The 14,437-nt window shown below is 60.0% G+C and overlaps 5 protein-coding genes across 5 annotated transcripts; all 5 read right to left on the bottom strand.

Moving 5' to 3' along the window:
- Positions 1-512: 512 nt before the first annotated feature.
- LDBPK_231880 (hypothetical protein, conserved) lies at positions 513-1,250 on the bottom strand (the record flags this gene model as incomplete). The annotated part of the gene is made up of 1 exon (XM_003861032.1): positions 513-1,250. The coding sequence occupies one exon, from the start codon at positions 1,248-1,250 to the stop codon at positions 513-515; it is 738 nt and encodes a 245-aa protein (XP_003861080.1).
- Positions 1,251-1,962: 712 nt separating this feature from the next.
- Positions 1,963-2,625, bottom strand: LDBPK_231870 (hypothetical protein, conserved; the record flags this gene model as incomplete). The annotated part of the gene is made up of 1 exon (XM_003861031.1): positions 1,963-2,625. The coding sequence occupies one exon, from the start codon at positions 2,623-2,625 to the stop codon at positions 1,963-1,965; it is 663 nt and encodes a 220-aa protein (XP_003861079.1).
- A 1,061-nt stretch (positions 2,626-3,686) lies between these two features.
- On the bottom strand, positions 3,687-5,258 carry LDBPK_231860 (hypothetical protein, conserved; the record flags this gene model as incomplete). The annotated part of the gene is made up of 1 exon (XM_003861030.1): positions 3,687-5,258. One exon carries the CDS (start codon positions 5,256-5,258, stop codon positions 3,687-3,689), a length of 1,572 nt encoding a protein of 523 aa, XP_003861078.1.
- Positions 5,259-9,430: 4,172 nt separating this feature from the next.
- Positions 9,431-10,903, bottom strand: LDBPK_231850 (hypothetical protein, conserved; the record flags this gene model as incomplete). The annotated part of the gene is made up of 1 exon (XM_003861029.1): positions 9,431-10,903. One exon carries the CDS (start codon positions 10,901-10,903, stop codon positions 9,431-9,433), a length of 1,473 nt encoding a protein of 490 aa, XP_003861077.1.
- A 683-nt stretch (positions 10,904-11,586) lies between these two features.
- Positions 11,587-11,958, bottom strand: LDBPK_231840 (hypothetical protein; the record flags this gene model as incomplete). Its single annotated transcript, XM_003861028.1, has 1 exon — positions 11,587-11,958. One exon carries the CDS (start codon positions 11,956-11,958, stop codon positions 11,587-11,589), a length of 372 nt encoding a protein of 123 aa, XP_003861076.1.
- Positions 11,959-14,437: the final 2,479 nt, after the last annotated feature.

Raw genomic sequence — 14,437 nt, 5'->3', positions numbered from 1 at the left:
TGTGAGGGCGGCCGGCTCAGCGGGGGGTAGAGGTAGACTCTGAGGCCGCGTGCAGATGGCGGAGCCGGCGCATCGTTGCAACGCACGTTTACTAGCGCTGCCCCGCACCACGCGATGGGGTCTGCGACAGGGTCAGGGTGGTGGTGGAGCAGGGGCGAGCTCATGTTGCGCGGCCGAGGGTGGGCGCGCTGAAAGGAAGAGAAAAAGAGAAACTAGATAAGCCGTGAAAACGATTCTGGAGGTTGCCACGGGCAACGCAACAGGGAATGCACAGAAGCAGGCGCGTGCACACTCGCCTTAACGCACGCGTATCGGCATCGTCACCTGATCGCCTTACCGACCCTTTCGATGGGTGCACACTTGTTGGGCAAAGACCCAACCACCCCCCTCCCTCCGTCTCCCTCCGCTCTCCACGCATCCGCATGAGGAGGAGAGCGACGCTCGCAGGCGAGGGCCGCTGCTGCTTGTCTGAGGGCGTGTTGACGAATGCATGAACCCTCTCCCTACCCCCGTCACTGCTTGTGTGGGTAGTAGCGTTGGCCGAAAATCGAGGTTCCGACGCGCACGGTGGTGGAGCCCATTCGAATGGCGTTCACGTAGTCGCCACTCATGCCCATCGACAGCTCCAGGTCCTCCGGCGCCATCTGCACTGCCTGCGCCACGTCCTCCCGGCACTTCGTGAGACACTCAAAGTTTTCTGGTCGACTTGTGTAGTCGGGCATGCCGATCGTCATGAGTCCCTTCAGCCGCAGCAGTGGGCACTCATCAACGATGTACTTGGCAAGTGCCACAGTAGCCTCCCCAGGCTCCGTTCCGCTCTTCGTCTCTTCGCCACTGGTGTTTACCTGAATGTACACCTCGAGTGGCCGGCCGCCGCGGTACTTCCTGCACCCCTCGTTCACCTTGCTCGCCAGATTCTCGGAGTCGATGGTCTGAATCACGCGCAGGTTGGGCACCCCCTCCAGCAGCTCCTTCACCTTGTTGCTCTGCAAGTGGCCAATGAAGTGCCACACCGTGTCCTCGGGCAGCACCTTGGCCTTCTCGCCCAGCTCCTGCACGTAGTTCTCGCCGAACACGCGCTGGCCCAGGTTGTACAGGTTTAGAAGACATGCAGGAGACTTGGTCTTGCTCACCGCAATGAGCGTGACGCGACGGTTTCCGCTCTCCTGCGCCACCGTGTCGCGCACCGCCTTGTAGTTGAGCGCGAGGGTCTCGGCGGTAGGCTCGCTAGCGATATCGTAGCGGGACATGGCACGGCGCAGGAGCGGAGAGCGCACGCGACACCGAAACGTGCTTGTTTTCGTGTCTCCTCCTTGGCCGCTGTTGGCAATGGCCGCGCGACGCGACGAGCGAGGTGAGCGGAGAGAAGGAGGGCGGGGACAGAGTGACCGAACGCAAAGGAGAAAGCAGCAATGCACGTGGCAGAGACAGCATCAAGCTGAGCAGCACCGGGCGAATAAGCGGAACAGGCCGCAAGGGGTTTGAGCGTGCCCATGTATGTGTGGTGCAACGTGCGCAGGTGCACATTCGAGTGAGAGCGGCGGAAACGAGGAGCGGGCGAGAAGGCAGAGAAAGAGACAGGTGTGGCGAAGGTGACGGTGCGGGAAAGGACGTGATGGCACCACACAGAGACGGGCATACCAACGTAGTGTCCGAAAATATGTCTTCCATCGCAGTCGAGTCGGAGACCTCTGTGACGATGTGTGCGCCATGGTTGATTCAAAATCCTCGACGAGGTGCACCATTACGGCTTTAGAAGCAATACCGTGAAAGGCTCTCTTGAGCGCACGCGAGCCCTCGCGCGCTGGCTCATTCCTTCTCAGGTTGTCATGGTGGAGACACTGTGACACATATACGCAGACAGATACACGTGCCGGCTCCTAGGGAAACTGCGAAGATGGCGGACAGGCACACGCGTCACGCTCCAAGAATTTACTTTGACGAGGTGGTTCTCGGCTCGCTTCAGCCGTCCTTTTCGTCCTCCGTGCGCGTTCTCTTCGCCGTCGGCTCCGCGTCGCCCTCCGACTCCTCTTCAGTCTCACTGCCGGTGCTTCCGGACGATCCCGTCTGCCCCACCTCGTCGTCACTCTCTTCATCGCTGCTATCCTCGCACTCCTCGTCACTGTCCGTCTCGTCCGAGTCTTCGACCACGACCTCGGTCCCGTCGCGCGTACGCGAGTTGAGGGCGACCAGCTTCGGAAATGCCCCGAAAACGGAGGCGAAGTGCGCAGGGGTGTCAACATCGTTGTCCACCACGTCCAGCACTTCCAAGTTCGGAAAGCTCTGCGCCAACCGGCTCACCTCCTCCAAGGAGGACACTTGATTGTTGGGCATGAGCAGACGAACTAGCGACGGCACAGCCGGCGGTGGTGAAGTAACAGCAACGGCGTTGTCGCTAACATCCAGAAGGCGAAGTGCCTGAAGCTTGTTGAGGCCAAGGATGTCGAGGCTCACGAGCTTCGGTTTCATGCAGATCAGCAGAAGGTGAGTGAGGTGAGTGTAGGGAGACCACAGCTCTGGGAGCGCCGGTACGCCGCTCAGAGAGAGCTGCGTGACCTCCTCAGCGGGTCGCCCCTCCACTTGTTTCTGAACCCGGAAGGCAGCTGTCTTCTTTAATATCTCCATGCTTGCCTGCGCGAGTGTGCGAAGCGCGACGGCAAGGCAGCTGTGCCTGTATGTCTATCGACGTGTATGGGAGAGTCTATGGAAGCAGAAGACGGAGACAATATACAACGGTGGCTGTATGACCTTGTGAGTCGGTCGCGACGTCCGTAGGGAGGAATAAGTGCAGCCACGCGCATGAGCACATATCCGCACGCACACACACACACACACACACAGCAGTCGGAGAGCGAGAAAAGGGAGGGCGGACAGGGCGATGGAGAGAAAGACAGGAGACCATCTAGCAGGCAGGAGGGAGTGGCCGGTGGGGTCCTTTGTCAATGCCTCACAGAAAACGGTGTGAGGAGCGCATGCGGCTTCGCTGCCGGTCAACTCAAAGACACTCACACGTGGTGGCAGGCGGAGTGTGCCACTGGCGCGGATGGAGACGTGGAGAAGCTAAGGTGAACCTTCTAAGCGCGCCTGCCTTTGCCATTACATGCCGCGGCTACGCTTCCTCTGTGGGTTAAGCGCACTGTGTGCCTCTGTCTGCGGTTGCATGCGAGAGGAATAGGGGAGAGCACATCACCCTTAAGCACCCGATAGGGAGGGCAAGAGGCGGTGCAGCAGAGGGACGGGCGCGTCTGTGTGCGTGCGCTTGTGAAGCACATGTAGAGGTGCCCGCACGGAGAGAGGAAGAGAGACAAGTCCGAAAGGTGCACGTGGCCATCACTGCACAAGCAGAGAGACACAGGAAACACGAGAGGCGAGCACCGCGCATCAGGAGAGCCACCCCAACACTACACAAAAAGCTGCAACGCGGGCATCACGGAATGGACGGGGGGTGTGTGGGGAGGCGATGGCGTGCACGAGCAAAGTGCCGTGAGCCGGCGGTGGCGAGTTCGACGCGCACAGAGAGGGCAACACACGAAACGAAAAAAGAGTGGCGGGAAGCACGAAAAGGGGCAGAGAAGCGGCAGCTGCACCAGCCACGTCAGCCCTGCGTTGGAGCAGCTCGGTGTACACAAGTCTGGCACACAGGCCGCAGTGCGCAACAAGGGGAAGCTCACCCGCAGCACACGTTGCTATGGCGTCGCCGCCTTCTCCAGCATCCACTCACGCGAAAGAAGGACCGTGGCCTTGGCGGAGATGGCGTCGGGGGACATGGACTTCCAGTCGACGCCTTCCACCGACTCCGCAATGCGCGCATGGCGCAGTTGCTCCAGAAAGACGATGTGCGGCACCCCAGACGGCGTGCGAGCCTTCCCAAACTCGTGAAAGACTCGCACCTCACGCATCCAAACTTCGTGGTTGTCGACGCGCACAAAGTGGCGGAAGAGAACAAAGAAAGCGGAGCTCATCACGCGGTACTTGACGCTGCTCGTCACCATGCCGTGATCGTGCAGGTCGTCCTCCATCATGTCGAAATCACCGTAGAAGAGAATCGGAAGGCTTGTGTCTTTCAAGATGTCCCAGTTGATTCCCGGTGCGTCCGCGGCGTCTCTCGGGCGCTCCACGAGGCGCCCTCGCTCAGGGACGAGCCCGCAGAAGTTGTTGCGCCACGCCCAGTCCACCTTTGGGTCGTACTTCTCGAAGTGGAACGACTCCCAGCCCGGCGAAACTGGGATGCGGAGCTGCGGGTGTACCAGTGTCTTGAACTCCTCCGTCTGGTAGTACTCGGAAGCGCTGCACATGAGCGCCTCAACACTGAAGTGCAGCCAGGGGTGCTCTCGATCAGACTCTGGGCTCACCGAGAGCGTCTTGCCCTGAAAGGCAATTTCCGGCAGCGCCGAGATGCCGAGCGAGTCCTGCAGCTGCTTTGCCTCGTCCTGCGTCATGATGCGGTCGAGATTTGTGCGAGTGAACTGCCACCCACGCACGCATTTAGTGGTGACGTCCGGCTGTTTCACCTCCACCTTAAAGAAAGGAATGCGCGTCAGAGCCGTGGTGGTTGCCGGTGCCGTCGTGGTGGTGGTCACGGGTGCAGCCTGCGGGACCGCCTCGGCGTCGCTGTGCGGCTGCAACGCCTTATCGCCACCGGCCAGTGCGGAGTAGCCAGGTAGCCCGAGCGCCGGGTTCACTGCCAGAGCCCTTGCCATGGGAAAGTCGAGGTGCTGCGCGAGCACTGCGGCCATGCGCTCCAGGCCCTCCTTGTCCTCCTCCGAAAAGTGGTCTAGCTCCGTGCTGTCCACGTCGATCACGGCGACGACGCTTCCGTTCTCAATCAGCACAGGCACGGCAATCTCCGACTTCGACGCCGAGTCGCACGCGATGTGGCCGGGAAACTCGTGCACGCTCTGCACCACTAGCGGTTCACCGCTCTCCGCGACAGTGCCGCAGACGCCTTTCCCAACGCGAATCTCCGTGCAGGCAGGACGGCCTTGGAAGGGCCCGAGAGCGAGCAGCCCAGGCGCTTGGAAGAGGTAGAAGCCGAACCAGTTGACCTTGAGCTTCTCCAGCGCCGCTTCGGGGTTGCAGAACCGGTTCAGCTCGTAAAAGCAGAGCGCCGCGACGTTGCTGAGGCCAATGACCAGGTTCGCCTGCGGAGTGAAGCGCTTGCTCATATCATGCACCAATGCCTCCACCTGCTTCACCAGCCAGTCGTACAGCTCCTTCTTGGAGCTGAAGGTCGGCGCAGGGGTCGTTGTGAGCGTCATGATTGGCGTCAAGGAAAGAAGTTAAGGTCGGCGATGTGCCGCCCCGATATGCGTCGGTTTCGAGTGCCGAAGATGAGTATTACTCACGCGATCTGATCGATAAGCACGGCAGAGCTATCTGCCGCCGGACGTATGTCTGTGTCTGGGATGCGCACGCTAGCTATCCATCTACGCAGACGGGGTTTGTGGGCGCGCATGCACGAGAGAGGGAGGGCGACGGAGATGCACAGCGGCGAAGAAAGAATAAAGACAATAGGAGGTGAGTCGGCAAGAGTGAGATCGTAGCACACCAGGGGTGCACGTGAAGAAACATGAAGAGAGACAGGCACGCAAGACGATGGCAGTGACGAAGCGCGCAGCAGCACTGGCGAGTGGGACGATGGCACCCTTGGGCCCTTTCGGGCCCCATCGCGACTCGCTAAGCGAGTTTCCGTCGCCGTCCCTCGATCGGAACCGACGACGTGGCAGCACGTAGACGCGCCTCTCCCGGCGCAACCACCAGGTGCTCGCCAGCACCACAAACGACAAGAAAACAGCGGTGGGCGGGTGGCTGGAGAGGGAGGAGGCGTGCAGCGACATCATTGCGGTTGAGCAGGTTATGCTCGATGAGACCACCGAAATGGCGGCGACAAGGGCAAACAACGATAAGATACGACCTGGAGGATGCCATCGGTAGCGCTGGATGAAGTCTGTGTGGTTGGGCCTGTGCAGAAGCGGGCGCGTGCCGGCCAGCCGGCAGTGACGGGGGGTTCTTCCATGGCGAGGTGGGGCGGGCGGATGGGGCGGAGTTCTTCGACGCTGGAGAGTCAGCTGAAGTCACACACGCGGAGACGCGAAGACATGCGAAGAAGGAAAAGGAACACAAAACGAGAAGACAAGCGCTGCGGCTGCCGCGTCCTACAGAGCGGTGAAAGTCGATGATGAGATCAGGGCGACACGAGAGATTTGCAGCATCAATGAGAAAAGGAGTAGGAAGGTGAATGGGTGTGTGCGGGCCGTAGCACGACGAGGGAGAGGGGGGAAGAGATGCGGGAGCACCGAGTGGGACGCACTAGAAAAAGGGAGACTGACGAAGACAAGGGAAAAAATGGAAAACAAACAAAATGAGAGAGGGGGACCGCGGGTGGGGAGGTGAAGCGAAGACAGGAGAGGGATGATGGAGGTGCTGATGCCGATGACGCACTCTCTCTGGCTGCTGTCTCCACCACCTCTTACCTCTTATCCTCCATGCCCATAGACACAACATCCTCTGCCGCTTCAGGCGGATTTCTTTTGCTCGGTCCTTTGCTCTCGGCTCTGCACCGTACCGTGAAGAAGAGACGTCCGCCGCCGGTAGCGTCAGGCACACGAAAGCTGAGATGAGGATAGATCCACAAGCAGACATACGTCCGTGACAGCGGAAGCGCTGGTTTGCGGGAAGAGCCCCGGCCCCAGCCCCCATCGGTGTATCTCACAACCGGCAGCAGCATCTGCTACAGCCGGCAGCGCCGGATGTGTCTCTCGTAGAGGAGGGCCACGGGATGGCAAACAGAGAGCCTGCGCGTGGGCAGGGGAGGGCAGGAAGAGAGTGTGTACTTCTTGCTGCTAGGCAAGCTCACTGCATCGCCCCCCCCCCCACCTGCGCCACAGACTTCTTTCACGGCTCAAGTGGCGGGGAGGGGGTCGAAAGCGGGAAAGAGGAGAGACAGCGCTGCACAGTAAGGCGCGTCTGCTCTTCCTCTCACGGATTCTCCAGGTCAGCGAATCCTCCCGCCACCGCCACCATCACAGCCTCTGCGCGTGCAGTCACTTAGTACCCTCGCTTGGCAGCAATCAGTTCAGCGATAGGGGAGTAAAAACGCGAGCTCCGACACTCCTCGGATATCCTGTCCCCCGGAATCGTGCGCAGGCAGCGGCGCACTGAAGTGGCGTAGTCGGCAGCGGGATAGACGCAGCTTCCCCGCTTTTCCGCATCTCTGGTGCACGCGTAAAAGCCGATGACGTACTCCCTGCACAACTCGTTGCTGATCTTGTCCGCGTTCTTCATCATGCATCCCCATAAGTCCCTCGTGGAGGTGGAGCCGGCGCACACGAGAGAGAAGTCCTCGCTGCACTGCAGCACTGGGCTCATGCGAGGCCCCTCTATGTGGGCGGCTGTGTTGAGCACCACGCCACATAGGAAGCAGACGAGCAGCGCGGCGGGAGCCACGTCCGCCAGAAAGGTGTTCCGCCGCATCTTTGGTGCGAAGGCGCGAGCGATGATGCAGACGTGTGTCAGAGCCACGAGAGCCTGCCGAGCGGCGTGTGAGCGTCTGCACGTGTGTACGTGCGCTTGTTCGCGCACCTGCGTTGAAGGGGGGGGGCGTGCGGGCAGTCGGTTATCAGAAGGCGGATGCGACTCCTTTTGATTTGCTCGTCGACATGAAAGACCACGCCAGAGGTGGAAGGGAAGCGATGTGCGTACGCGCGTGTTGTCTTCTCGGATGCGTGGGCGTTCTTACTGTGCAAGTGTGTAAGGGAAGACGATGTGTGTGTGTGTGTTTATAGGGAGGCCTCTGCTGCTTGCGGTTGCTCTGGAGGGTTCCTCGCCACGTGCATGTGTGCAGTAAGGAGGAGAAAAGAGCATGCACGTGAAGTAGGGCGGGAGTGGGTGATTGGGTGATGCACATGTGCGCAGGCAGCGGGAAAACGAATGCACACAAGAGGAGCAGGCGATGAAAACGCGCAGCAGTGATGTGGGGCGAGAGTCGTGGAGGGACGAAGATCGTTGTGGAGGGTGCCGGATGTCCGTACAGGCTGAGAGGCGTGTGCCACCGCCAGCTCTCCCTCACGATGGCAGATGCCTTCCGGGGAAGGAAAACGCAAAAACGGAAACACGACGCACCCTTTCGCGCTGTCTTTTTCTTTGCGTGCCGGAGCTCGTGGAAACGCCGGCACTGCTGGGCTGCGCCTTCCCGTGGGTGAGGGAGTTGCGTCGGAGGAGGATCGGGGGTCTCAGTGTGATCGATTTGGAGCACCTCCTGCACACAACGTTCACGTCAGTTCAGCAGCCCTCATCTTGCAGCAGCGCACACGCGTGCGCGTGCTGCACAGATGCAGAGGGCAAGGGATTGAACAAAGGCAAGGAAAGAAGTAGTCTACATACTCAGCAACATTGTTGCCGCTGTCAAGCACGGCCCGCCACCGACGCCGCAGGGTGCACATCACCGTCCGAACCGTCACAGGCGCTGCTGCTGCGCGCCCGCCCCACGCACAGTCGATCAAACCACAACCACAATACGTAAAACGATGAAAACAAGTCAGCAAGACACGTGCGGGAGTCGAACCGGCCACGTCGTCCTCTTCCGCTTCCTCGCCGTCTCTCCACCGAGTACCTCGGTGCTATACATCATCGTCTGGCAGCTGCGAGCACGCACGCGCGGCTGTCAAGACGACAGACAACAACGAAACAAAACAAAAAGAAAGGAGGCCGTCTAAAGTGTAGGCGGCGCGCGACGCAGAGTTCAATCAAGGACGCGTGTGTGCGCACGTGATCGTTGTCCCAGTTGCCTTGCATGGCTACTCTCCACCGTATCACGAAGACAGCGTCCCCTCGTATTACCATCACTGCCACCACTCATCCAGTCCTTCACAGATACAAATACAACAGTATAGCCGGCTGCGGCCTCATGTGCGCCGTCGTATCTGGAGTCGCTGCCGTGCATGAGCAAGACAATTGCGCATCGAAGAGAAACAAAAATACCAGCACGAGGACACACAAGAGGAGAAACTAGAATCAGTCGGAGGGAGTGCACGGTGGGGCGTGCCTGTGCACGCGTGGCCGACTATGCTGAGCAAGAAGAGGGGAACGAACCAAAGAGTGGTGAGCGCAAAGGAAACGAGTAGGGTAGGCGCTGAGCAGGCTTCTGGGCAGACTCGGCGGGAGAGACAGCAGAGGAATGTTGTGGCTGCCAAGAAAGCGAGGAAGCCATGCGGGGGGAGAGACAGAAAGCTGGACCTCTCTCACCTCGCAGCAGGTCAAATCTCTGCCTTTCGCGCCCCGCACCTCCCCCTCGCACCTGCTTATCGCCGTCGCATTCCTTCTCTCACGCCCTCACTCCTCTGCGTATCCGCCCTCTCGTTGGCACACCAGCACAAGCAAGCACATGTAACATACTCTGCGTGAGCTGCATCGTCGTGGCGCTAACGCGCCTCTAAAAGAGTTGATTTCGATGTTTTTTCGGCAGCAGCGGCACATCGCGGTAACGCGACGGCTTTGCCGCTTCTAGGTTTGCCATCTCCCGCGCAATCCGGTCCTCGTACTGCTTCTCCAAAGCCTGCTCATCCGTCAGCTCAGTGCGCTTGGCCAGCCGTGCTGCCTCCTTCTCTGCTATGCGCTGCTGAATCTGCCACTCAAGGTACTGCTGAGTTTCCTTCAAGAGCGCCATGCGCCGCTCTCGCTCTACAGCATCGATGTCGCGCTCCTTCGACAAGGACTCGAGAAACTTTTCGTCCTCCAACTTGCGCAGCATCGCGTCTTCCTTAGCCTTCTGACGCTTGTCCAGAATCTGCTGTCGGCGCGCGATGAGAATGTTGCGCAGCAGCGTGTCGCGCTTGGCCTGGTCGGCTTCCCACTGCACCTCACGCTTTCGCCACTGCTTCTCATTCTCTTCCGCCCATAGCTTGTCTAACGCGTGCTTGTCGTCCTTGCACTGAGCCATCTTCTGGAGGTCTAACATATGCTGCCGTTCCGCCGCCATGCGCCGCTGCTTTTCAGCCCGCTGCTCCTGTTGCTCCGCCGCGAGGGAAGCAAGGATAGCGTCCAGCGCCTCCTTGTCTTCCTTCTTTAGCTGCTCGTACTCCTGCTGACGAGCGCGCTTCAGCTCTTCGTTCATTTCCATCATCTCCTGTGCCAGCTGGCGGTTCTTCTCCCGCCGCTGCAGGCGCTTGCGGGCCTCCTCTGCCTGCTCCTCGTGCAGTAACCGGTAGAACTCTTCGGTGTCGCGACGCGCGTTCTCCTTTTCCATCTCCTTTCGCTGCCGGTTGCCCTCCACCTGCGCTGCGAGGTCGGCGACCATGCGCTTTTTGCGGTTGTACTGCATTTCCAGGTTGCGCTGCTCTCGCTCCGTCGCCAAACGCTGCGCCTCTGTAGCCTGCTGAGCGTATAAGACATCCTCAGCAGCTTCCTGACGACGACGCTCCGCGGCGGCGTCCATCTGTTCATACCGAGCATCCGCCACCTGCATCACCTTGAGTCGGCTCTCCGCCTGGCGCAGGCAGTCGATCTTTGCGCAGAACAGGCGGTCGTGGCGGGCGCAGTTGTCCAGCCGCTTCGCCTCCTCACGCTTGGCACGGAGCTCCTGGGCCTTTCGGATGAGCCGCTCGCGGCGCTGTGCGTCGGTTTCTGGCAGGCTCGTCATCATGGAAGTGTGCAGCTCGTTCTCACGCGTGAGCAGTTCTGCTAAGCGACGGCGACGCGCGACGAGGACATCGTTGTGTTGTGCCTGTATCACGTCCATGTACTGCAGCAAGTCCTTCTGCTCGTGTCGCTCGTTGCCGCGCAGCTCCCACTCGACCGTCCGCTTCTGGCGCTCCTGCGCCGTCTGCTCCGCGTTGAACTTCTCCATGAAGCTCTCGCGCCGCTGGCGCGCCTCGATGGAGGACAGGCCAACATGACCGCGAGGCATGGAAGCGGCGGCGAAGAGAATGTGGGGATGGGGGGAGGGAAGATGGGGGTGCGCAAGAGAAGGACGCTGATTGATAAGATAGAAACACGGAAGCGAGAACACGTAGAGGAAGCGTATCCGATGGGCTGTGCGTGCGATGGGATGGGCACGAGTGACCAGCGACAGCAGCAAACTACAAGAGTCGAGGATGAGATCACCCTCAGCGCTTAAGCAATGCGGGCGCAACGTCTGGCGGGGAGAAAGACGGGTGTGGGCGAGTGTGCTCGTGCGGGCAGTGGCGTCTCGTTTCTCGCCGCTTGGTTAGTTCCTCCGTGTGGTGGCTGGGGAGGTGGCGAATGCAGAGGTGAGGGAGCTTCGCAGAGAGGGAGCTCACGCACGCACGCGAGCGGTGTGTAGAGAGATCTGGGGAACCACATTTGAGGCCGGCAGAGAGCGTGGCGTGTGCAAAGGCGCAGAAACACGAGGAAGGGAGGAAGGAAGCCGAGAGAACTGGCGTCACGACATAGGAAGGAGCATGCGCAGTGCAGCCGTGTGGCGAGAGACAATGAAGAGCGAACGATGATGCCGAAACATGTATGGATGCGACATGTGCCGCGTTGGTGCTGGCGCGGAGACGACAACTGCGAAGCAAGTGTGCCGTGAGCACCGACGGTGTGCTCACACTTAACAGCTGCTGCGTGATATCACGTAAGAGAGGTTGACGGTGTAGAGAGTAGAGAAGCACACGCGGGGGGCAACGCGTGAACGATAAACGCGGCACCGCCACGGATGGGCGAAAGGCCCAAAGCGCGACGACTAGTGAAGTGAGGGAGGGCGGAAGGGAGCGTCAGACGGACGGAGATGCGCACGCGCACGCGTATCACCAGGTGCGGGCGAAGGGGGAGGGAGCATGCATATACAGTGGGCGCGTACGCCCAAGAGAAGAAGCGATGGAGAGAGGCGGCACGGATGGAGAGGGAAGACAGCGCACGTAAGTATGACCGAAGCAGCAAGGCGGGAGGCGGAGCACTGAGACACACAACAAGGAATGCGCAGCAGTGCACGCGCAGAAACATACCCGCACGCTGGACTCTGCACTGCGCAGCGCGTGCATGTGTAGGACGGAACAAGCGCACAACAACTCGTTCCGTCATTTGCGTGGATGGCGGTGGCGGTGCTGAAGCGGATGCGTGCGCAAGTCTCAACAGTGGGCAATGATCAGTAGGACGGTACGCACTGTTCGTTCCAGAACAGGAGAAAGGTGTAGGCAGAGCAACGCATGGTGCGACCCCCTCCTTCCACCCACCGGAGGGAAAAGGGAAGACAATACGGCATTCACGCCAACAGCTTGGGCTGCGTTTCGTCGAGCTCTGCACCACCGCGTCGGGTGGAGCGGAGAGGTGTATGTGGGCGATGAGGTCGAAAGGTGTGCGCCTGCCTTTCCCTCTTTCGCAGCGTTGCACAACGCACCTGCCAGAAATGATCCCCACGGCACGGAAGGCGCCGAAGCAAGTGGTGCACGCACGCGTGAGGGGCCACAAGACGCACAAACGCACGTCTTCATCTCCGCTCCGCACGGTGTCGTACACGGAAACCACGGAAAGGTACGTGGCCGGAAGAGACCGCGCAGGGAAAAGCGCGCACGCAAACACTTGGCAGCATGATGGGTGAGACGGGGAGAGCCACTGCACACCACGCACAGCTCAAGGCACCTCGACAGCGATGCTGGAGAGAAAGGACGTCGTCACCGCATCCACAGTCGCCGCATACAGCGCACATGCGATGACTGCCTTAGTTACCAGGTCCAAATCGCTATGAGGGCGCTTGTCCAGGTCCTCCATCATGTAGCACGCAATCACCTCCATCGCCGTGGCCAGCGCACCGACCAGCACCACCGACAACCACGTGAAAACGCTGACAGCCCACGAGCGCCGACAGCATGCGCCTTGGGGAACAACACAACGGCTTCATCATTCTCATGACCCTTCCGCGCAGCGTCGGTCGTCGCCGTCACGAGAATGGGGATGAGCGGCGAGCGCCGGGAAAGGCGGCAAGCCTAAACAGGTCTGGGCGCGTTGTCGTGCACCGGAGATGCCGGATGATGCTGAAGCGGAGAGTTGGAACTTCAGAGAGAGGGAAGAGGGCTGCGGCTGAGTGTCTGCAGTGGCAGCGAAGACTTGAGTGGCCCTTTCTCTTCCCCCTCCTTGTTCTTCGAAGAGAAAGAATGGGACGGGGGGTGGGACGGCGAAGGGTGAGCGCAGTGCCAACAGGGCGGACAGACGCAGGGGAGGCCCTCGAGTTCTCAGCCAACAGCTGCAAGTGCGCGCATCACAAGAAGCGTCCATCACAGGAGAGAACGAGAGAAGAATGAGTGTGCCATCAAGCAAGATAGGCGCACAGACTCACGCATGCATAGGCAAATGTGTGCGATCGGGCGCATGCGCATGGCAAGCGTCACTCGCCCAGGAGCCTGAGCGCGCAAGACGGCGAGCCGTGGGCCTGGTCGAACCGTCCCGCCACCACAGCAGGCACGTCGAGCGAAGAGAGGGAAAGAGGGCGGAGATGGTGGAGAGCATGGCAGCAAGAGCAAGAAGAATGAGTCATAACCTCCTTCAGAGCAGCGCATTACGCAGCACAACGATCGGACACGAAAAGTAGCGCAGGCGCTCGCTCATGCACATGCATACATAAGCCGTCACGCACGTCCAGTTTTTCGTGCCCATCTCCGGCTCTCTTCACCGCCATTGGTGCGACAGAGAGAAAGAGGATGCTTGGGGCCGTGGTGATCGGGGTGTAAGGCTGCTGTGATTGAGGTGGTGAAGCGAGGTGCAACGCTCCCTCTCCGCTCCCCACCGTCACGAGAAAAGAGAAGAGCCACGGCGCTGCGCCGCGGCCGACTTCTTTTTTTGCTTCGAAAAGAAAAAAAGACGGAAAAATCTGCGTGAGCACGCAGAACGGAAGAGACGTCGGGAGACAACGCGTCCGGCACTCTCACTCGCATGCACGCACACGCAGACAGGCACTTATGTGAACGCCTACGCTCCTTCGCCGCTGTGAGCGAGAGGGGGGGGGGGGGCAAAATACATAAAGGCAGAAAAAGTTGAACGGAGGCCGTGAGCGAGTCGGCGTGCTCGTCACCATCGATCCAACCTCTTGGATGTGTGCGACCGTGTCGCGTACACTAGGGGCCATACTGAAAAAAAATAGAGCGCGTGTTTCTGATCAAAGGACATGAATGCGCCCTATACGAATAGTTTTCGTGCACTAACGAGAGTGGGGAGCCATCGGCTCCTCCCGCCTTCCTGTCTCACTGGGTGGAGACAAGAAGAGGGTCCGATGGGGAGACGGGGCCTACTCCGACGACACGGAAAACGGAAACAACGAGAGAGAAGGAGCCACGAGGTCAATGCGGCCCCCCTTCTCAAAGAAAACGGGAAACAAGATATGAAACACACAAAACGCGTAAAGACATCGGTCCAGTGGCGAAGCAAACAACTCGAACGCCGCAACTTTCCTCTGTGGTTGTCTCCTTCCCTCATCACCACATCAACAGCA

The sequence above is a fragment of the Leishmania donovani genome, chromosome 23, assembly GCF_000227135.1.
Source record: "Leishmania donovani BPK282A1 complete genome, chromosome 23".
Lineage (NCBI taxonomy): Eukaryota > Euglenozoa > Kinetoplastea > Trypanosomatida > Trypanosomatidae > Leishmania > Leishmania donovani.
This window is presented reverse-complemented; position numbering and strand designations above follow the sequence as displayed.